The sequence below is a fragment of the Squalius cephalus genome (assembly GCF_949319135.1).
Source record: "Squalius cephalus genome assembly, chromosome: 23".
Lineage (NCBI taxonomy): Eukaryota > Metazoa > Chordata > Actinopteri > Cypriniformes > Leuciscidae > Squalius > Squalius cephalus.
Window position 1 is genome coordinate 18,177,256 of NC_137144.1, and position 22,945 is coordinate 18,200,200.

Genomic DNA, 22,945 nt, shown 5'->3' on the forward strand with positions numbered 1-22,945 from the left:
GTGAAGGTCTCTGCACGTTACTGTCTTTTCTGCGTGGCAAAGTAATTTGATTCTAATTAAGCTTTTATCTGACTCCATTTTATCACGACCTCGAATTTAGGTTAGAATGCCAATTGGTTATGGTCATTTATATAATAATTTAGCAATATATTTGGTTGTTCTATTTCACTCTTTACTTTATATTTTACTCATTCATTAGGAATCTATGTCGCTCAGAGAGTCTCGCACCGGCCGTTTACGCGGATCTCGCGGTCACAAACTCGCCAGTCTGATCGATAACCAGAGGTTATGGCTAAAGCAGTTCAACAATGCAGCCACACACGCTTGCTATTGTTAAAAAGTACCCATGTAGCCCCCTACAGTCGCAAATATAACAATTTAGTTAAAGGGATACTCCACCGTTTTTTCATATTAAACTATGTTATTCCCTAAACTAAGACGAGTTGATGCATACCTCTCTCGTCTCAGTGCGTGCACTAAATCGCTCTGTCTTGCGGCGAAACTTTGTTAGCACTTAGCTTAGCCCAGTTCATTCAATATGGGCCAAGCAGAGAAGCTACCAAACACCTCCACGTTTTCCCTATTTAAATACAGTTACTCGCGTAGTGTAACTCGACCTAGGACGGTGACACAAAACAAAACGTTGCGCTTTTCTAAGCGTGTAAAATGGATAACTATATTGTATGGCGGAATACCATAGCAAGTGCTTGTAAGCACTTCGACTTGGCGCAGTAATATCTTCACTCGTGAAAAATCCTCTCACCGGCCCCCGCTCCCTCTAGTGAAGATATTACTGCGCCAAGTCGAAGTGCTTACAAGCACTTGCTATGGTATTCCGCCATACAATATAGTTATCCATTTTACACGCTTAGAAAAGCGCAACGTTTTGTTTTGTGTCACCGTCCTAGGTCGAGTTACACTACGCGAGTAACTGTATTTAAATAGGGAAAACGTGGAGGTGTTTGGTAGCTTCTCTGCTTGGCCCATATTGAATGAACTGGGCTAAGCTAAGTGCTAACAAAGTTTCGCCGCAAGACAGAGCGATTAAGTGCACGCACTGAGATGAGAGAGGTATGTATCAACTCATCTTAGTTAAGGGAATAACATAGTTTAATATGAAAAACGGTGGAGTATCCCTTTAAAGCCCTAACAATAACGTTCCCTGAGATAAGGGAACAAGTATTGCGTAGCTATACGCTATGGGGAAAACTCCTTTTTCTCCGAATACTGTAGCCTTTTGTATAATAACGCAGTGCTACTGCACAGCCACAACAGTGCAGAGACTATTCGCACGCTATTGGCTGGTCAGTTGTAACTGCTCAAACCTATGGCAGAGCGGTGTAACTGCGCGAACCAATCGGTGTGAAACGGTCAGTCGTATTGCGTAGCTATACGCTATGGGGAACCAATCAAATCATGCCGTGCTATGTTAAGCGTAATGACATGTTCCATGATCCAAGTTGGACGCTTGAACAAGGGTCCAAAGCAAGGGCCTAAGTCTGATATGACGCCTTGATAGGGCAAGACCCTAATGATGATGGCCTGGCTCGTGTAGAGGCAGCGCAGAGACTTCCAAGTTATAGAATCTGGCGAAGGTAGACGGTGAGGACCAGCCGGACCAGCCGGCCGCCATGCAAATATCGCCAATGGATACTCCACTAGACCATGCCCATGAGGAGGCCATGCCTCTAGTGGAGTGAGCTCTGACGCCTAAGGGGCATTCCTGGCCCATAAGCGTATGCTAGAGCGATAGCATCCACCAGACATCGTGATAATCTTTGCTTCGTGACCGGAAGCTCTTTTGGTGCGGACACCAAAGCTTACAAAGAGCTGCTCTGACTGTCTGTACTGGGCGGAGCGTTCTGTATAAGTTCTCAGAGCCTGAACTGGGCAGAGTAAATGTAATTGTTGTTTGAGGGCCCTGAGAACTGTTGATAGGTCTCAAGAGGGCACTGTAGGGGGAGTTAAGCCCTTGCTCCCCTTAGGAAGCGGACAATCATGTCGCTTTTCCCCATCGACTGGCCGGCCACTGGGCATGGAAAGCTACGATGACTGCCACATGGACTTTGAGCATGGATGGGGTACGGCCCGCATCCAGCAGCTCTTGGAGAAATTAAAGTATCAGAGATACTTCACATAAGGCAGGGTTCTGGTTCCTGGTTTGAGCACCAGCCGGAGAACACAGACCACTTAACAGCATAGAGGCGTCTCGTAGAAGGAGCTCTAACCTCGCTAATTGTGCTCAGGACTCTCGCTGGTAGGTCCTCAAGCTCCTGTCGAGAGGCCACACATGGAGGGCCCATAGTTTGGGACGGGGGTGCCAAATTGTCCTGTTCGCCTGGGAAAGAAGGTCTTCCCTCAGGGGTACTGGCCACGGGGCTGCTGTGAGCAGCTGAATCAACTCGGGGAACCAAGGTTGGTTCCGCCAGAGAGGGGCCACCAATAGGACTGTGTGTCTGCCCTCCCTGATCCTTTTTATGACCTGAGGGTGGAGTGTGACCGGAGGAAAAGCATACAGGGGAAGGCTGGGCCATTCGTGGGCCAGCGCATATTGGGCAGTGAGAGTTGTCTTCGGAGGCAAAGAGGTCGACCTCTGCACTCCCGAAAACATCCCAGATCATTTGACCACCATCCTTCTTGAGACTATCCCCAAGCTTACCCCTGACTCGAAGAGGCTGGGTTTTATCCAAGGGGCCAGGGCTCTGGTGCAGCTGTGGTCCACCCTGATTTGAAGATGGCCTGAACGCCATGCCTGGGGAGGAGAATCTCGACCATCAAGTTAAAGAACGAAGAGAGAAAGACCAATGCGAAGCAAACAAACTGGAAGTCTATGGTGAGTAACACCCATATTGCAATTAACATTTTCAGTATCTGTTTTAATATTTATTTTTTTTTAATCAAGGTGGAATAACTGTCTGGAAAAGAAAAACAGAGGGGAAAAAAAGTCTACTTAAAATGCTGACATTTTGGGGACTAACGTCATTGGGGACTGTGTGTGTGTGTGTGTGTGATGGGTAACTAATTCTATCCTAAGGGGATAGAATACAGTTTGTGCAGTATAAAAATCATTAAATCTATGGCAAGTCCTCATACAACATAAGTGTGTGTGTATGTGTGTGGAAAGAGTTTTTTTCCACAAAAAAGGTTTTGGATAACTTGAATAACATAACTCACTATTACATTGAGGCTGACTCAGAAGCTTCTTCTCCTGTGTGTTTTCAGCTGATGACCTGCTGTGCAGTGATCGTGTAGCCTGTGTCCTGGAGCAGCGGCAGAAGAAAGATGAGCGCCTGCTGAATGAAGCCATCCTGCAATTTAGGGAACAATTCCAACAAACAACCAGCAGATGTGAGTTTGATCTGAACGATCCAGAGCTGCTGAAGAAGCAGGAAGGTGTGCGGATTCTCTCGGGACTGACTGGAGAAGATCTGAGCCAGAAGAACAGGCTGAAGAAGCAGCAGGAGCAGCTCAGAGCATGGACCCTTCAACAGCAAGAAGAACTGGAGCGATCCAAACAACAGCTACAACAAGAAGGTATGTTCACTTGCTGAATGGCAGCTCCTTATATCTGAGCTCTACTAATTTTCAGTGACAGTTCAGTTTGGCTTGATTCTTTCTGAAACTACATTATGGCTGTGAATTGATTAAAACTAATTTGTTGAACAGGTTTCTCGCACCTAACATAACAGTTTTGTAACAAATTAAAACCCCAAATGAATGTACAAGCAACTTGAAGACAGTATATTTTAAATAAAATTTATAAATATATTTAAATAAAATATTTTTTAAAAGTACAAATATATATATATATTTGTTTTTATTAGGGCTGTGCAACGATTAATCGCATCCAAAATAAAAGTCTGTGTTTTCATAATATATGTGTGTGTGCTGTTGTAACGGTCATCAGCTGGAGTGCCCTTGAGAGCCACTTGAGGGCACTCTACAGACTATCATTATTCACTCACAACTACATTTCCCATAATTCACTGCCCGGACTCATCATCCCCAATTATCACATTCACCTGTGTCTCATTATATTGTTTAGTTCACCCCATATAAGCCTGGGCTGCGTTCAGCCCTGACAAAACGTTGCACAACGTTTTTTAAACAGAAACGGTGATGTGTTGAACACACTGTTCTGATGACGCAACAGTTGCAACTATGGCAGCTGAGAAGGCCATTCTTTGTGTTATTTGTGAAGAATTTTCGGAGCCTGATGGAGTCGGTATAAATATGTGTTTAATACTACAAAATATGCCCGATGTTACAGTTACTGCACTTGCCGCCCAGAACAAAAGAGAACATCCCAATCGAGTGAAGGGATTGCTGAAACTGAAATGGAAGCACACATCTTACCTAATTCAGACTAAAACACATCTATTTAGCCTCACATACTGACTTTATTTGTAGTTCATACTGTTTTAATACCCTGTATTTTCTTTCTCATTTTTAGGAAAAGCACTTAATTACCATTGTTTATTTCTATACCAAATGTCATACACTTGCAATGAAGCTAAAAATATAAACAACTACATCATTATGTTGATATCCTATATTTTTACAATAAAACTTACGACAAACATGTCTTCTAATATCCTCAGTTGTTGCGTATACCGAGCTGCATCGAACACATTTGTAAATTACTTTCCTTGAACCCATTGTGCGAGTTCACTTTAATACCGCATGCTTTATACATGTTGCTGCTGATTGGACTGCAGTTCTGACACACCCACCAAACAAGAGAAAACGTATCTCAAACCCTGTTGCACACCGGTGCACGCCGTTTCCAGGAAACATGACGTTCAACCCGGAAACCGTAGCAAAACGTTGCGCACCGTTTTGAACTTGAACGTGCCCCTGGTTCACCTCATCATTCCCTGCGAAGTCTTGTATGTTATTCCACTGCATTTCTGAGCGTTTTCTTTGTTGTCATTGTTCCTGGTTCTTGATCTCTGCCCATGTCCAGGGGTCCGTTCTTCGTACGTTGCTTAAAACATCCGAGATCAAATTACACATCCAAAATGATATCATTGTGCTAATCATGATCTGACTAATTAGGTTCTTCGAACACACCTGCCAGATATGATTAGTATAGCTGGATTGAGTTATCTGAGATAATTGTGCGTTCATGCGCTGGTTTAAAAGGGGATATGTATCGATAGTAGAGACATTGATCAGCAACGCTGCTATTGGCTGTTCAGCGTGGCCAAAGAGCGCGCACAGTTTTTCTCCTCAGCAGAGCAAGAACTAATAGTCGAAGTTTATTCGGAATTTTAATGTTTAATCAAAACGCCAGGAAACACCTCAAAGTCTGCAAAAGCCAGGAGAGAGGGCAGGCAAAAAGTAGCAGACAATTTAAATCCGTTAGAAGTGGCCATGTTAGATATTTTTATCACTTATTAACCTATATATTTGTATTTTAATAATTGCATAATTACTTTGTTCATTGTAATGTCAGAGTCACCACACTAGAACATGGGAACAAATAAAAGTGAAGTACAAAAATATTCAACATAATGGTAATTTTTAGTTATATTATAGTCTCTTTTATAAAAGGCACTGTTAAATAAATGGTGTTCTGTTTATAAAAGCAACCATGAAAAAGGCTGAGAAAAAATAATAGAAAAGATCTTAGTAGCCTACACTGTAAAATAATTTTTGCTGCATTAAATTAAGGCCGTATAGTCATTTCAACTGTTAAATCTTGAGTAATGATGAATTGCTTTGACTTGTGAAAGTGAAAACTGATAAACTTATGTTAATGTAAAAATATTTTGCCATGAGTTATTGATCTCATTTTTACCGAGTGTAGTTCATTGTAATGGCATTGTGTTTTCCTCTTTTGTGCACTTTTACATAATACACCAACACTTGTATCTGTTCCCAAGAAAGTGGTGGCTGAAATATGTGCAGTAAGTGGACATTTTCTAACTTTCCAAAGGAAAGAAAGTATAAAACTTTGTAATGTCCATTTGTTTCCATTGCACTGTCTGGACAGTGAATAAACCCTCTCCGATAACTGTCATATGGAGGAACTATAGCCTACCTGCAAGTGCATAAATAACTTTACTTAATTTATATGCTTTATGGCTGCAATATAGGTTGTATAAGTAATCCACATCTACAGAAAGGCCTATAAGAGTCTGCACAGACAGAGGAGACATAGGCCTACAGGTGGGCAGTGTATAGCCAACTTTTCCTTTTTATTTGTTGCATGAGGCATGTGTCTAATGTCTAAAGCAGGCACTTGACCACTGGCTTTTCTTAACAAAGAACAATTGAAATAAAACTCAAGGAACTAAGCATATTTGTCTTTTATTAAACATTTAATGAAAAGTGGGGGGTTTTTTTGGCAATGTTGTGTAATATGGCACATGCAACAATGTCACAGGCCCTGTCAGGTGTGCAACCCTCAGACTTTTCAGCCACTGAAATCTTCCCTTTAGCCAAAGTTCATTTCATTGTGTGCCCTTGTCCTGGCTAGAGCTGCATTGTAACTGGTTTGGGTCAGGGAATGGGATCATAAAACACCTGTCTGCAGGAACATGTCATAATCACCTATGAAAAAATGCAGTTCTGTTAGGATCAGCATAAGTGTATGTAATACAGTGAGCTTGATATTTAATTGTGGAACTTTCCTTACCACTTTCAAATAATGTGCATAATGTGAAACTCTGAAAATTCTTAAGTCATGCACAGATCCTGGCCATTTTGCTTTCACATTTGTGATATGGAAGATTTTAGTCAACTGCCTTTTTTTATTTTGATATAATATTACTAATCTGGAATATTAAGAATCACAATAGTAATGGGCTGCACATTTACATTGTGAACCCCCTTTCTGTTCACATAATCCCCTTAATTGAGGCCTTGATGGCAGTCTATGGTCTAGCCTATATGGTACCAATCACGTTAGTGAAGCCTGAGTGACATATTCTGTAATCGGCATGGTCATGATTGCATGATCTTCATAAAAAATTATGATAGCCTAAAAAAAAAAAATGCTTTAAAAAAAACTGCTTTACAACATTGGGTCTTACGTGGCTTGGAAATGCCACAAAAAACCTAAAACTGTTTTTTAAACCTAAAAGCACCAGGTAAACTCCGAATGACACGACAGACAGCACTTTCCATCAAGTTCTCCGCATATCCAATAGTGTAAAGGAAAGAGCCACTCGCAAATAATCTTAGGGCAATGCAAACAGTTTGTGCTGTAGTTAAAGCCAAGTCGAAAATAAATGTGCGTTTCCAACAAATTAATAATGTAAACGACAATCTCACGAGTCACGAGAAAAAATATATCTCAGAAACTTCCCGTATCAGCTCCGCTTATGAAGCCCAGTCTAATCCTGTTAACATGAAATAAGATGCTCACGAGCAGGTTTAAGTTTGCGCACCTGTTGCTATGACAGCAAGTCCAGGATGAGCGTCGAAGAAGCAAACAATCCAAGATCATGCCAAATCGACAACAATCAAATCCAGCTAACTGAGTTAGCGAGGTACGAAGAACGTGAAGAATGTGATTACACAACAAGCGCTTTTCAAATACACATTGTTTCAAAGCAGCTTTAGAAAATCATGTTAATGTTTATAATAGGCCTATCTGAATTTCTGCATGCCTCTGATAGTCACATTTATCAGATTAGAGCTGGGCGATAATATAGTTTACATTTTGCAACAATGTAAGCAATCAAGCAGTTGAGATCTGCTATACATTATGCTGATACTGTATGAATGCGAATAAAGTTGGACATGCTTAAATATCCAACCTTATATAAAGAGCTGGGTAAAAATGTTATAACATTTTGCAATGAAATAAAAATCAGGCACCTGAGACTATTTAATAAGTTAGGCCTATATTGTGTAGGCTAATAAATTTGGTGCTTCAATATCACCAGAGGCCGACATTCTCTGATATCACTTTCTTAAGCCACATTCAGCGTATTAAATGAGAAAACGCTTAATTACAGTGCCGTTGTCTGTTTTAGCAGACTACTGCCATCTAGTGGTAGCAGGTTTTCCCAGACAGCTGTGTGTGGATCGTGCAAGGCTAAACTGGCGAAATGAAAGTCTCAAAATCCGAATGATTCAAATAGGATTGACTCAGAACGAGTCAATGAATGCACGCGTGTCACCTGATCCACAAATGCACATCTTACTTATTGCATGCACATATTCTGACCTACATTAATACAAAATCGAGGTTTTGTATCAACAAAAAGTACCATTAAAAAATTATTTTAACTAATAGTCTAATTTTCTACCATATACAATTGAATACAAGTAGCAGCTAACAACCAACTTGCTTTGCACTTTTTTTCTGTTTTAACCTCACTCCAGTCTAAAAGATTGTTTTGGTAATTGTTCTACACATTGTCATATAAATAACATGAAAGTACAGTAGTTTATTAAGGTTAAATCTTTCTAACCACTCTTACTAAAAAAAGGGGGGGGGGGTAAGCAGACTTACATTATCATTTTAAGAGGTGTTAAATGTGCTTTGATTTGTTTACATTAGTTTATGGATTAGGCTAACTAACATGAACCATGAGCTTATTGTCTCCCATAAGAAAGAACCGATTGTGAACTGCCTGAAATGAGGCTTATTCCAGTCTTACTTCCTGCACAAACCTATGAAGGTTTGAAACAAATTTGTATGATGCCACCTAATCACTCGTAATCCCCCTCAAAAGTGGACACCCTTAATTATGCAGAACTTTAAGGCTTAATATAATGTAAACGGATGAGTTATAAAAAAATTCACCCCCTAACAGTTGTCATGAAGGGAAAAATAAGCTATATAGACCACTTTTTGCACCAGGCTGTAAACGTGTTTTTTTTCTGCTGTAAAGTTGGGTATTTTAACATGGGGGAGATACAGATTTGACTCACTTCTGCATCCAGCCTCAAGCGGCCAGTCAATAAATTGCCGTTTAATTCACTTCCGTGTTGGTTTCAAGAGAAAGACTGGGAGGTTGCCGCTTGGTCTGAACCAATCAAAACAGACTGGGCTATCTGACCAATCAGAGCAGAGCAGGCTCTCAAATAGGAGGAGTTTAGAGAGTGATTTTTTATGATTTATTTAATATTTTTAAAATTTATTATGAGAGAGTTTTTCGAACTTGGGTGCATGTAAACCTGACCTTCAAAACAAAATTAGGAACCTGTAAAGTAGCATAATAGTTTCACTTTAAATTTACATGATCATGTTCTCTTGTTAAATATTTAAAAAAATAAAATAAAATTAAATATTTTACCCTTGTTTACTTTTTAAGGTGGTGGATGTTGCCAAAGCCATTGTCAATGCCGTGAAAGACCTCGATGCTAATGGGAAAACGTATGCATTAGTTGGATAAGAAACAGCCCCATTTCTCCTTCACTGCCTTCTAATTATTCAAAAGAATTATGCATTTCCATTCTGTAAATGATTGTTTTTGAACTTGAATCTCTTACTCCACAGGCCAAACTGCATGACTTATGTGTATGTGTATGCATTGGCACACAGACCATTTGTGGCTTATCCCATGCCTCGCCCTCTCTATCAGTAAGTATCTCCTAAATTCACTACATATTACTCTTCTTAAAGGGATAGTTCACTCGAAAATGAAAATTCTGGTATCAATACTCACCCTCATGTCATTCCAAACCCATAAGACTTCAAAACACAAATGTCTCTCCATTAAAAGTTTATTCACCCAAAACTCTGACGCTTTAAAATGTTCATAAACAGATTGTAAAAGAAATCCAAATAAATCAAGTGGTTTAATCCAAGACTTCTAAAGAGACACGATCGTTTTATATAATGAACATATTTAATTTAAACTTTTTTATTCACATATAAACAGTGTCTGTTGACTATATTTGTGTGCTTTTGAGTGATCCCTTTAACCTTTACAGATGTTTACTTTGACAGCCTCATATTCACTTTGTGTTCTCTGGTTTTAGCCTCATCGCAAGCTTTTTTGAGATGAACCCTTTCGAGCCCTGGACAACCCGTGATAAAGTCGACCGGGTATGTGTGTCAGAGCATTACAATATAATATATTTAGTTTATTATAAAGAACTTACCAAGTAATCTAAACCCTCATTTGTAGTTCCACACAACGGACATGAAGTGCTCCGACCTCCCAGAACTGGAAGACTTGGGCATTACACCTTCCTCCATCGAGCAGAAGGCCATCGAAACCTTGCGTCGCCATCGCCGTTACCGTTATCTGGATGCTGAGCTCGGAGAGACCAAGCCCGCCAAAACAGTCAGCTTTTAAGCACGCGGTGGTCGATCCTGTGTCCAGTCAGCTCTCTGCTGGTCCTCACTTTGTCTAGTTTGACTTTTTTCTGTACATAAATAAAGATATACAACCTATAGCTTTGGCTCATGTTTTTTTCTTGAGGGGAGTGAGCGTATATTTTCCTCACGTATAACGCATTACAGATGGGAGGGATGTGATTATAAAAAAAATATTGTTTATACTAAATATTCAATGTTTTCAAAATGACTTGTGATCTTGTCTAAATTATTGTAGGTGATTTACTTCAATAGAAATTAGCATTGATCACTTGACATAGCTTACGTCATTCTTAGGTGAAGATCATACTATAAGTTTTAAGTTTTGCTTTTAAGTGTTGCTCACCCCACATTTAAAATATTTTTTTTAATATTTTAGTTAGACTAAAGAAATGAATACTTTTTTCATCATTAAAATTATCAAAACTGACAGTAAAGACTTAAATGGTTGCAAATAATTTCTATTTTAAATAAATGCTGTTCTCTTGAACTTTCTATTTATCAAAGACTGCTGAAAAAATGTATCAGTTTCCACAAAAATATTAAGCAGCACAACTGTTTTCAACATTATTAAGAAATGTTTCTTGAGCAGCAAATCAGCCTATTATAATGATTTCTGAAGGATCATGTGACACTGAAGACTGGAGTAATGATGCTGTAAATTCAGCTTTGCATGATCACAGGGGAATTTTTTTTTAAAATAATTATTTTCAATTGTCCTCACATTTCAGTTACTTTTTTTATAAATACTTTTAATAATTCATGAAATAAATGCAGCCTTGGTGAGCATATATAACTCCCTGTATCATATGTCAGACACTAACCCAGTGTCTCTGCAAGAACTATCACTTCATGCTTCTGATAAAGTCAACAATAACATTAACCACTCCCATTACCTATCAGAGGTGTCAGAACCAGATAAATACACCTTGTTTACATGCAAAATCATGAATAGGGCATTCATACTTACTCTCATGCCATTCCAAACAGCAAGGACATTTTGAAAATGAGGATTGCTGAAAGATTTGGTTTGATAGTTCTTGGCGTCATAATCTACAGTCTTATGAACATGTCATTTATCAGACAGGAGAAGAGTAATGACAACAGGTTGCAAAGGCCAGAAGATCTGGAGGCTCTTAGAAGACTGAAGAGAATAGAAGATCAAGTTGATAAAATAGGTGAGTTTACATAGGCTACATACATAAGTCTATTATATATATAATAGTTTAAACTTATATAATTAAATAGAGTACAGGTTATGTGTATTTGGCGTGTTGTCCGAAGGGAGGGCTCCGGTTGGTATAGCCTAGTAATAGTTCGAAGTGAGGCGATAGGATGCTGTAAAACTGTCATAAAACAGAGGTAAGTCTGCTGAATGTATGCCTATACCTCCTGAGGCTAATTGAGTTGACTTGATGAGCTTCTCCCATGTTAATTAGGTTCATTATCTGAACGTGCTCCTCCCGAACTTTGCTAGTAAGTAATTTTAATTTATAAAGCACATTTACACAGCGCAAAACATCATTATTTTATGTCATGTTAATAAAACATCATTAGCCGACTGACTCACGACAGTTTTCCAGCATCCCTCCTCCACCCCAATAAGTAGCTCACTCTTATCTGTTCCTATCCCAATCCCAGCCAGGGAAACTCTGCGTTCGAGACACATTTTGAGTTCGGAAAGCACGCCAAATACGCATGTTTCCTACATTCGATTACATGCAAGTGTGAACTCGTGAAGTTTTCATTATATTGTGGCACTATCTCCAATGTTATATCTACTTTAATTTTCAGCCAAAATCATAGATCCTGAGCCTGTTGTAAAACAGAAAATCACAAAGAAAATTGAGGTTAAGAAGTTGTATCCTCAATCGCGTCTATTCAGTTCATGGGGAGCTGAACTCACAGAAGAGGAACAGATGGAAGCAGAGAGGCAGTTTCAGGAGTATGGATACAATGTGTTCCTCAGTAACAGATTACCAGTGAACAGAACATTTCCTGATACTCGAGACCACAGGTAACACCTTCATAACTTTAAGACATTAAAAAAAAAAGAAAAAAAAAAAAGTTTCCTGTAACATTTCTTATTATTGTTGAGGAATCTTAAAGTGACAGTACCGGTCAAATGTTTGGAAACATTAGTATTTTTAATGTTTTTGAAAGAAGTCTTTTATGCTCGTCAAGTCTGCATTTATTTGATCAAAAATACAGAAAAAAAGTGCTATTCTGAAATATTATTACAATTTAAAATAATGGATTTCTATTATAATATAGGCTACACTGAAAAAAATGATTCGTTGAACTTGAATAAAAAAAAAGTGCTTACATTTCATGCAGCAAATTGCAATTTGAATGATAGTTTTTGAATAGTACTTCTGAACTATAAATATATCTTGAAAGGTCTTGAAAGGAAATAAAGTGCAAGGTACAGGCTGTGACATCTGAACAAATTTCATAAGCCTGAATATCCATGCTGCCAGCTGCAAAATTACAGCGCATTAGTGGCTCGCACACCGGATGAAAAGTGCAGCGTTGCGTCTAGGACAACACGAGGTATCGCACACCGGACGTGCGGTGTGCGACCCCCTAGTCTCCAAGAACTCCTCCCTCCTTTGTAATCACGCATATGCCCATGGTGATGTTTGTCAGGTCAGTCAAGAAGTCATCTCTTTGACTGTCCTATATTTAAATAAAAATAAACTGTTATTAGACATTATTTTTGATTCATAACTGTTTGTGAAGTCTATACAATCAACGGTATTTTTAAATTAACTTTTTACACAACAGACAACTGATGGACTCATACACAACTATTAAAAAGGGTGCAAACATTAGCTGATGCCCAAGAAGCAAAGTTGATGCATCAAGAGAATTTTTTTCATTTAAATATATAACCACAATTTACCATAACCACAATTTATTTAATCGGTCAACATTGTCTGGGCTGAAAATGTGGAAACTCTGCGTGTAGAGAGCACCTCAAATGAAAGCAAGCACACAATGATTAATATTGTTAGTTCAAGATATATACATACCACACCATTAAAGCTGGCGAAAAGAACTGATGTTTCAGTATAGTAAAGATATTTGCATCAATCATCATCATTTCAGGGACATAATTACAGGATCCTATTGTTAACTTCACTAAAAAGATTCAGAAATCCAATGCTATATTGTGAACTTTACAGATAGGAAAAACTGTGAAAATTAAGCAAACACACTCATTGTCTGACAAAGTACAAGGAAGCACAATCTCTTCCTCATTGCATTAAACCCATAACTGCAACTGAAGTTTTATTTTTTTCTGTAACATGCAAAACTGTTACCCTGGTAATCCAGAGTTCTCGGGAGAGCACAAGTTGAATTTGCTCAGCGAGTTACTCAAGTGTGTAATCCAGCACCCGGAAAGCGTACCTTCCCTGGGGGCCGCCATTGGTTAGCATTCCATTGACTCCCATTCATTTTGGCGTCACTTTGACAGCGAATAACTTTATATCTGAGGCGTTTAAAGACTATTTATCCATTGTTTATTTCTAAAGAAACACGAAAATGTATAAAAGGCTCCATTACCTCGTATGGCAATCGGGGAAATAGACATGCTCCCATTACTCCAGTCTTCAGTTTCACATGATCCTTCAGAAATCATTCTAATATGCTGATTTATTATCAATGTTGGAAACAGTTGTGCTGCTTAATATATATTTTTTATAATCTTGGATACTTTTTTCAAGATTTTTTTGATAAATAAAAAGTAAAAAAAGAAAAAGAAAATCGTTATATTACAAAAATAAATTATATTTTAAAGTATTTTAAAATAGAAAACCATTATTTTAAATATTTCACAATAGAACAGTTTTTTTTTTTGGTTGTTGCTTTTTTTGCAATATTTTTGATCAAATAAATGCAGGCGACACACACAGAGAGACACACACACAAGGCGGGAGTCAGCCTAACCCAAAGAAATGATTCTTAATATAATTTTTGGTTGTCGACTACGCCACCTAGGGACTTGCACCCTAAGAATGAATTACAAGCCACCGGCTTTTATCTATTCAGAGCACACACACAGGTTCGTTATCAGCCAGTAACTGGGCAGAGTCATAGGTTCTACAAAAAGATACTTTATTACAACAAGCCTCAGTCACACTATAAAACCGCCCCTCAACGGAGCATTAGACAAAATACAAATTCAACATACACACAATAATTGACAAAGAAATAAATCAAAAAGTTGAGATGTCAATAACGGCAACGGTAAATTACCAAAGAAAAAAAAAAAAAAAAAAAAAAAAAAAAGAAAAAAAATCTCGACATGACCATACAGGGCTGGAGGACATCTACTTTGGGCACCCCCGGCTGGAAGTGGCCTACAAATAGGGTTGCCAACCGTTCCGTATAATACGGAATCGTCCCGTATTTAAGGCATCAATGAAGCGTCCCGTATGAAAGCCATACGGAACGCAGTTTGTCCCGTATTTTCAGGCATACGATCTAAATTAAGAATTAACCATTTCTCTGAGATAAATCTTTGTTTGATTTGCAAACATAGCCTTTCGCGGAAGGCTTTAAGACCCAGCAAAATCCTCTCCCGGCTGTCGCTCCCGCTTCACAGCCATCGGGACTCGCGCTAACGGCAAATCCATTCTTTCACTGTCCGCGTTTTGATTCCGGCTAATCAGTTTGGGAAACTTTGGGCGACTACAAACAACGTGATTATTGTTCATGAGTCCAACATTCTTTATCTGAAAAGTATGCACTTTTCATTTATTCATACATGGTTGCAAAAACATTTAGGCCTAGTTCAAAATTGTAAGTGCCATTGTTTAAATGCTTTTTTTTTAAAAAGGGTTTAATTGTGCTTTTAAATTTTATGCCATCTATGTATCTTCCTGACAAAAAAAAAAAAAAAAAAAAAAAAAAAAACGTTATCATTTTGAATAGAGGTTGATGATACAGTAATATTCGTTGGTAGCTATATATTGAAAATAGGTCAAATTCAACAATTTGAACATGGAGCCACATTATTTCTATGGGACTGAACCATATATGGCCTTTAAAATGAAGATTACAAAAGAAAAGTTTATTAAGAATGAGAATTTAGAAGGATATTAAGGTATCTTTATTATTTTTAGAGTTACAGGCACACAAACTTTGGAAAAATACTATTTATGGCACTCTAGTAATGTTCAATTGTGTTGATAGAAAAAAAAACAAGATACATTTCTAGTTTCAACATTATTTGTTCTTCAGAAAATGTGCGACCATTGAAAATGTAAACTAACTTACTCATGGAGCCACATTAACATCCCTATTATATTGGGACTTAATTAACCATATTTGGCCTTAAAAATTAAGAAACCAAAAGAAAAGTTTGTTAAGAATTAGAATCTAAGAGAATATTAAGATATTTTTAATATGAGTTGCAGGCATGCAAACTTTGGGCAAAAAACAAAAGTACTGCTTTTTCCCATTTTTAAAATGTCACCGTTGGCATAGCTATAATGAAACAAAGATTGGCTAAAGTCAACCAATAGACCTACCAATCTCTGTGTAAAAGTAAAATAATGCTGCAGTTTTAAAGTCATTTTAACCCCCCTGTAATCTGACTCCAAATCTTAGGTGAAAATTGTCATTTTGACCCATTTTACAAAACTGTAAATTACTCAGTAAATAGACATCCATCACATGTAGCCTAATATTTTGGCTTTCTTCTTCATTTACGTTTGTCTTTCTTCAGAATATTTTCTTTTAACAAAATCAAATATATGAGCTGGGAAAGTGTCTGAAATTTGGTTGATTTTTCCGAAATGACCCAAATGTGTTTGTCTGAGAACCTTTATACATCTTTTGTACACATATTTAACTGTAGATGCTGAAATGATATGCACTGTGTGGTACACTACAAATATTTTGGGTGTCCCTTATTCTGTCCCTTATTTTCCTATAAAGAACCACGATTGTTCCTTATTTTCCTTTCCATAAGTTGGCAACCCTACCTACAAAAGCCGCTTTCCGACCGGAGGGACCTTTTCACAGTTCCTAGAACTATTGGTAAAGTACCCGGATGTCGGCGTGTTCGCACCGCAGGAACTAGGAACGATTTTAGTTCTAGGAACTCCATTTGGAGGTAATTTAGGTCCTACTTCAGAGTAGGGTCTACTCTAAACTACCCGTGACGTTAGTGTACGTACGCTGATTGACCGAACGCACGCGGAACACCAGCACCCGCCATTTTTAAAACAGCTAGAATGTAAACACACAGATTATAGCCTATATATTTACTCCATTAACTATGCAAACATGGAAAACAGTGATAGATGGGTCTCTAAACCTTTATGCTGAAGAGAAAATCCAACGCAACTTTGAGGGGACCAAGCCAAACATGATTATGTTTATCTGCCCAGCTAGCAACACTGGACATCAACCACACGGCATAGGCTAATAACCTTTTTTTACTGTCTACTTTCTATAACAGTTCTATCTAATAACATATTAAACAGTACTGTTAGACAGATCGCTAACTAATAAACACAGAGAATGTGAGCATTGTTTGCTCTGGCGTTCTTAGCGCCGCCAAAATAAAGGTCCGTCGCGCGGTCAAAATAAAAGTCACCGTGTTTGCGTCACTCCCTTACCCCTCCTACCAGTTCCTATGGCCACTTGGCCAGTGCGAACGCAAACAGCAAAACCGAGTTTGGGGGAGAGTAGTTCTTAGAACTGTTTAGAAGTGGACAGTTCCTAGAACTAAGTTCCTGTAACTAACGTTACTTGGTCGGAAAGCGGAAAAGAAAGAAAGCAAAAAGAAAAGCTCACTCCATACTCACACCACACAAGTGAAATAAAGCACTCAAGTGAACGGGAGACCCCACTACCACAGCCCCAGGACACCCACGTAAGTGCATGGCCCTCAGCTCCTGAATGGAAATACAAAAAAAAATAAAATAAATAAATACAATAAACAATTTTACACCACTAGCAGTGTAGGCTAATACAAAACAATAAATAAGGTCAAGACGGAACAGTTAGCTGGACTTACACACACAGCCCAAACATCCAGCGTCCCCAATAATGTAATCAAAATCAGATAAAGAAATAATCACAATAATGAATCTACGAACACAGGAGAATAACTCCTTTTAGTCTTTACAAAAAAACAAAATATTAAATGGATCAACTTAAGTCACGGACACATACAATAACGACCAGACAAAGTATCAAGACAAGAAAAAGGAGAACTACACATAAAATTCACCATTGCACTTTTTGGACAGACAACACAAACCAGATTAACTGGAAACAAAAGAAAAGAAAATCAAAAATCCGAGCGAGACAACAGCGCTGGCCGGGCCGCTCGCACTACTGCCAAATATTGCAGCACGTCATGCCCAACCGACGATGACGATTCTGTTTACCTAGGACAGGTGAACTGCAGCTGGTGCACAGACGCCACTAAACGACCCACGCCACAGAATGCTGAATAAACAACCAGCCAACTCCAACCTATCTGCTCCAGTATCAAGTGGACCGTCCAACTGATTTGCATACTACCTCCCAGCCTTTTCCCTGCAGCACGTCGAGCCGGTGTTACAATATATTCGGTTCCTGAAATATTTGGTTCCAAAGGGTGGAGCTATCATGAATATTCACGAGACCATAGCGTGGGCGGGGCAATCAATACAAGCGAGTGGAACAGAAATTATTAGTGTGAGCGCCTCGTGTTTTATTTTGTTTTATGGATTATTTCTTTCAAAATAAGGTTGAACGAAGTTAAGCTTAAACTACTCATATATATTTTATAAATAATTTATCGTTTTATAGCATGTGTTTCAGGACTCTGAGTTTGCCTGAACTTTTACAGACCTGATCCTGTAGGAAGTTGGAAGACCTATTTCTCTAAATTTCTCCCAGATTAGTTGTTGTTGACATTCCATGATGTTCGTTTCTCATGAATAACAGAGGTTAAGCTTTTTAAAATGTGTCTGATTGCTGTTTAAATAAATATTTACAAATATATTCTTGTGTTTTTATTATGTCTCCCAAAGTTGTCTGCATTTTATTAAAATAGCCTTTAAATTATAGGCTGACTGCTCAAGACGACATAAGAACTTGGAGTTGCATGCTGCATGCTTTGAATGTTGCTTTATACTGACTCAACTGAAAATCTTTTTGATACACAACCTTTACTTCATCAAAGGTTGTCATAAATGTTAGGCTTCAGATGCATTAACAGTTGTTTTCTCTAGCAATGCTTTAGAACAGTGGTCAAATTAATTGATAATAATGACTAATCATTAATCATAAAAAATAGGCCTACATCTTATCAGTTTATTAATGTTTTCATTCTATGTAATCTTTTTGTAAACAAGTGTACACAAAAACACACTGGTGTAGATGGGTATACCAAAAAAATAAGGAAAGGTATTTATAAATAAAATATTTGAATAATATATTAAATATTTTATTTGTCCTGCTGTATTAATTTTGTCCTTGATCCCATGTGTTTCTCTTGTCTAACATTCTCATTTTTACAGATGAATATGAATAAAATATGTAATTTTAAGACACTTCATCTTACTATAAAAGTAATTTCGAGTTTTCGAATGAATGAATGCTTTAAAAAACCTCAATAAATTTTACACAGAAATATGTTGAGGCAGATGTTTTTGTTTATCATTATTTAAACAGTCTAGGATAGGTAGATAACTTTATGTATATTGTTTTATATTATAAAAATTATATATATTAAATTCTTATGAATGACAATACTTTTTATTTATATGTCCATGTCCCACCACACCTGAGAAACTTCTTTTCTGAACAATATTTCTATGCAATTTACTATTGTACACAGTTTTGGCCATTTAGCTATGGTGATGTTTTAAAAGAATAACGTGTCTCAACCACAATTCAAATAAATAAACCTCCTCATCTTTGTTGAATTTGTCATTTTGGCTGTCAATGTTTAAAACCTTGTATGAATTGAAAAAATGGTTCCTCATGGTGTTTCTAAAAAAAAAAAAAAAAAAAAAAAAAAGTCCTTCTCAGAGGGGCACAGAACTTCACAATCATAGGTGTTTAGTAACTAACTAACTTAGTGATTTCTCTAATAGTCTCTTCATGATCAAAACATACTACTTTTACATGAGGTCTTATACTATATTATACAGTGAGGTTTTTATTTGCCCTAGGTGCCAAAGCCCTTAATTTGATACTCCAATGCATTATATCTGTAAGAAAAATTGAAATTTACATTGCCAAATAAAAATCAAATTAAATGAATAAATTTTCTAGACTTTTGTCTCTTTTTCATTCCAATTAAGTGCACTTACCTTTGGAATGGTACATTCAAAACGACAAATGACAAGTATAACATTTCTTTACTTGGACCTTGCTATGTATACATCAATACAATTGAAATAATTATCACTTAATTTGACCAACGTTCAAAAAGCATTGCTAGAGAAAACAACTGCTGAAGCTTAACATTTATGATAACCTTTGACAGTTGTGTATCAAAAAGATTTTCAGTTGAGTTTAAAGCAACATTCAAAGCTATATTGTATACCGTAATATAAAAGCTATTTTAATAATATTTACCCTACAGACAACTTTGGGAGACAGAATAAAAACACAAGAATATATTTATTTAAACATGCAATAATAGACATTTAAAAAGCTGAATCTCAGTCATTCGTGAGAAACGAACAGTTATAGAAGTAGTTTAGAACAAAACGCGATCTGAGGCGCTCACGCTAACAATTTCTGTTCCACTCGCTTGTATTGATTGCCCCGCCCACGCTATGGTCTCGTGAATATTCATGATAGCTCCACCCTTTGGAACCAAATATTTCAGGAACCGAATATATTGTAACACCGGAATGACAACACAATAGGGCGGGTGTTACAACCGATCGCATCACAACACAGGCGCAGCCTACTTAAATACGCGTTTCCTGATTTGACAACCAATGAGTGACATCTACGTCACCCACACACACTATATATATATATATATATATATATATATATATATATATATATATATATATATATATATATATATATTTATTTTATTTTTTTTTATTTTTTTTTTGTGTGTGTGTGTGTGTGTGTGTGTGTGTGTGTGTGTGTGTGCGTGTATACATATACATATACATACAGATGTGCTGTGAAGATCTACCCAAAGGACCTGCCATCTATTAGTGTGGTTCTGATTTATTTAAATGAGGCTCTCTCAGTCATTAAAAGGGCAGTCCGCAGCATCATTGACAAAACACCTGCTCATCTACTAACAGAAATCATCCTGGTGGACGACTACAGCTTGAATGGTTAGTTTTGCCAATATTTGAGATATTAGATAAAATATTTTGAACTGTATTTTTATTTTTCTAAAACATTTTTTCCTGTTAAGCATGAATCTGAGATTATAAAGAAAATAATAAATATTTACACAGTATGCATGAATTAATTTATAGATTATTCTATTAAATATTCTAATATATTATATGATAATATAAATAATTAAATATAACAATTTCTGCCATTCAATATTTTACATTTCTTAACAGAGGATCTGCAATTGCCTTTAGATGGGTACATTGGTCTCATTAATAAAGACAAACCTGGCTTAATCAAGAAAGTGAGACACAAAAGGCAGATGGGTCTTGCCAAGGCAAGAATGTCAGGCTGGGAAGCGGCCAAAGGCCAGGTGGTGGCCATTCTGGATGCCCATATTGAGGTTCACAAGGAATGGTAAATGCTACCACAGTCTGAGTATGATAACATGAGGATCTTATAACCTACTGTCTTTGGTAAATAAACATTTGACATGCCTTATTGTTCTAGGGCAGAGCCACTGCTTGCAAGAATCAAAGCAGACAGGACAGTAGTGCTTTCGCCAGTGTTTGACAAAGTGTGTTTTGACACCCTGGAGATTATTAAATATAACCCCTCTGCTCATGCGTTTGACTGGAACCTTTGGTGTATGTACGAGTCTTTCCGGCCAGAATGGTACAAAATGAACGACCCGTCAGAACCAGGGAAGTAAGTGGTGTAAATTTTTCACCATTTTAAACACCTTCACTTTCTATAGTTCATTTTAAATGGCCCTACAATGTGACAGATGCATTTTTAAAATGATAACTTAACATCTATCTATAAATTCTGTGTCTGTTATTCGCATATCTCTCGAACCGTTAGTCCGATGGATTTGACAGGTGTCTCGCTACGGACACGAGTAAGTGCAGTGCCAAGTTTGACGTTGTTTGGATTAGAAATGCAAAAGATATCGTTAAATATATCGGTAAAAGAAGCACTTAGAAGGTTGTGGTTGAAAAAAAAAAACATTCTGACATAAACACTCTTGTCAGCTAAATATTAAGTCAGCTACACTGTTTACTTTTGAATATAATATTTTATTCACAGCCATCATTTATAGTAGCCTATTCATAAACTATTTGCTCAAGCGTAGCGTTTTTTTCGGAGTTCACTGTGTAGCCTGCTCCCTGAATCGTCGCGCTTATTCATTTGTGGATGTTAACTGAATCTGTAAGTCAGTTACACTGTTTATTTCTGAATATTATATTTTATTCTGGTGCGCTTAACGTTTTCGCTACTGTGTAATAGTAGCCTATGCTATTCGCCAACTAAACATATCCTATTCAATGCAATGCGTTCACAGTCTCTTTCACGGCCATCATTTGTAGTAGCCTATTCACAAACTGTTTGCTCAAGCGTAGCGTTTTCTCGGAGTTCACTGTGTAGCCTGCTCCCTCAATAGTGTAGTTCAATTTTCCATATTTATTGTCAGTATCAGTATTTGCTTTCTACCATGCACAAATAAAAATGTCACTGAACTTTTGCTGTGTAATTGTAACAATGAGCACTCAAATACTCCAAACCAACAATTACTAAAAACACACACAAAAACTGATTTTGCATGGGCACTTGCACTAGTTCAATTAACGTTACCAAACGAACATATGTTTATAACTTTGAGAGGACCTTTAGCCACAGTTCTGAGAACATTCCTTGTTAGTTGAGTTCTTTCCTAAATTAATCTGTTTTTGATCAAATCGGTTGAGTGAACGATGCAACATTTATGAAGACAGTTGCTTATTTATTTCCTAAATGAATCAGTGTTTTTGAATGAATCAGTTGAGATTTAACTCACATAATGAACCATTTTTCTTTAAGCTTGGAATAAAACTTCCATGTAATTCATGACATACTTGATTTGATAAATATAGGCTACAATTTGCAGTTTATCATTTGATTGAAGTAGAACAAATAGTCAGTTACTGTTTCTGCACTGTTAGGAGTCCCTCAATCATGGGTATCTTTGTCGCTGATCGTCAATTCCTGGGAGAAATTGGAGTTTTGGATGAAGGAATGACAATTTATGGGGGTGAAAATGTGGAACTAGCATTACGTGTAAGTTATTACTACACATTATCGTTTGCAAGTGCTAACTGGTGCTCACGTGTGGTAAAAATAAACGTTTTATTTTGGGCCAAAATGTTGGTACTCAAAAGCGCTTCCTTCCATGTTTTCTGCTGCGCGTCGTTTATTTTTACCACACGTGAGCACCAGTTATGTGCACCCCTGCTTATAATATGTGTAAAAAGTGCTTGAATTTGATCAATATCTGATATTTAATTA

At 37.4% G+C, this 22,945-nt stretch overlaps 2 protein-coding genes across 3 annotated transcripts in view; both read left to right on the forward strand.

The window, feature by feature from the left end:
* LOC307150964 (putative polypeptide N-acetylgalactosaminyltransferase 8) overlaps positions 1-22,945 on the forward strand; it is a 40,757-nt gene that overhangs the window by 16,238 nt on the left and 1,574 nt on the right. Inside the window, exons 7-12 of one of the 2 annotated variants that reach the window (XM_079858660.1) lie at positions 11,369-11,463; positions 12,080-12,302; positions 20,447-20,613; positions 20,854-21,037; positions 21,131-21,328; positions 22,603-22,717. In XM_079858660.1, the coding sequence (XP_079714786.1) occupies positions 11,369-11,463; positions 12,080-12,302; positions 20,447-20,613; positions 20,854-21,037; positions 21,131-21,328; positions 22,603-22,717 (982 nt within the window). Of the gene's footprint in view, positions 1-11,229; positions 11,464-12,079; positions 12,303-20,446; positions 20,614-20,853; positions 21,038-21,130; positions 21,329-22,602; positions 22,718-22,945 lie in introns of those variants that run through there. The other variant, XM_079858659.1, reaches the window with a different exon arrangement.
* LOC307150966 (RIB43A-like with coiled-coils protein 2) lies at positions 1,039-10,365 on the forward strand. The gene is made up of 6 exons (XM_079858663.1): positions 1,039-2,833; positions 3,223-3,534; positions 9,276-9,337; positions 9,461-9,544; positions 9,946-10,012; positions 10,095-10,365. The coding sequence occupies exons 1-3, from the start codon at positions 2,749-2,751 to the stop codon at positions 9,326-9,328; spliced, it is 450 nt and encodes a 149-aa protein (XP_079714789.1). The 5' UTR covers positions 1,039-2,748; the 3' UTR covers positions 9,329-9,337; positions 9,461-9,544; positions 9,946-10,012; positions 10,095-10,365.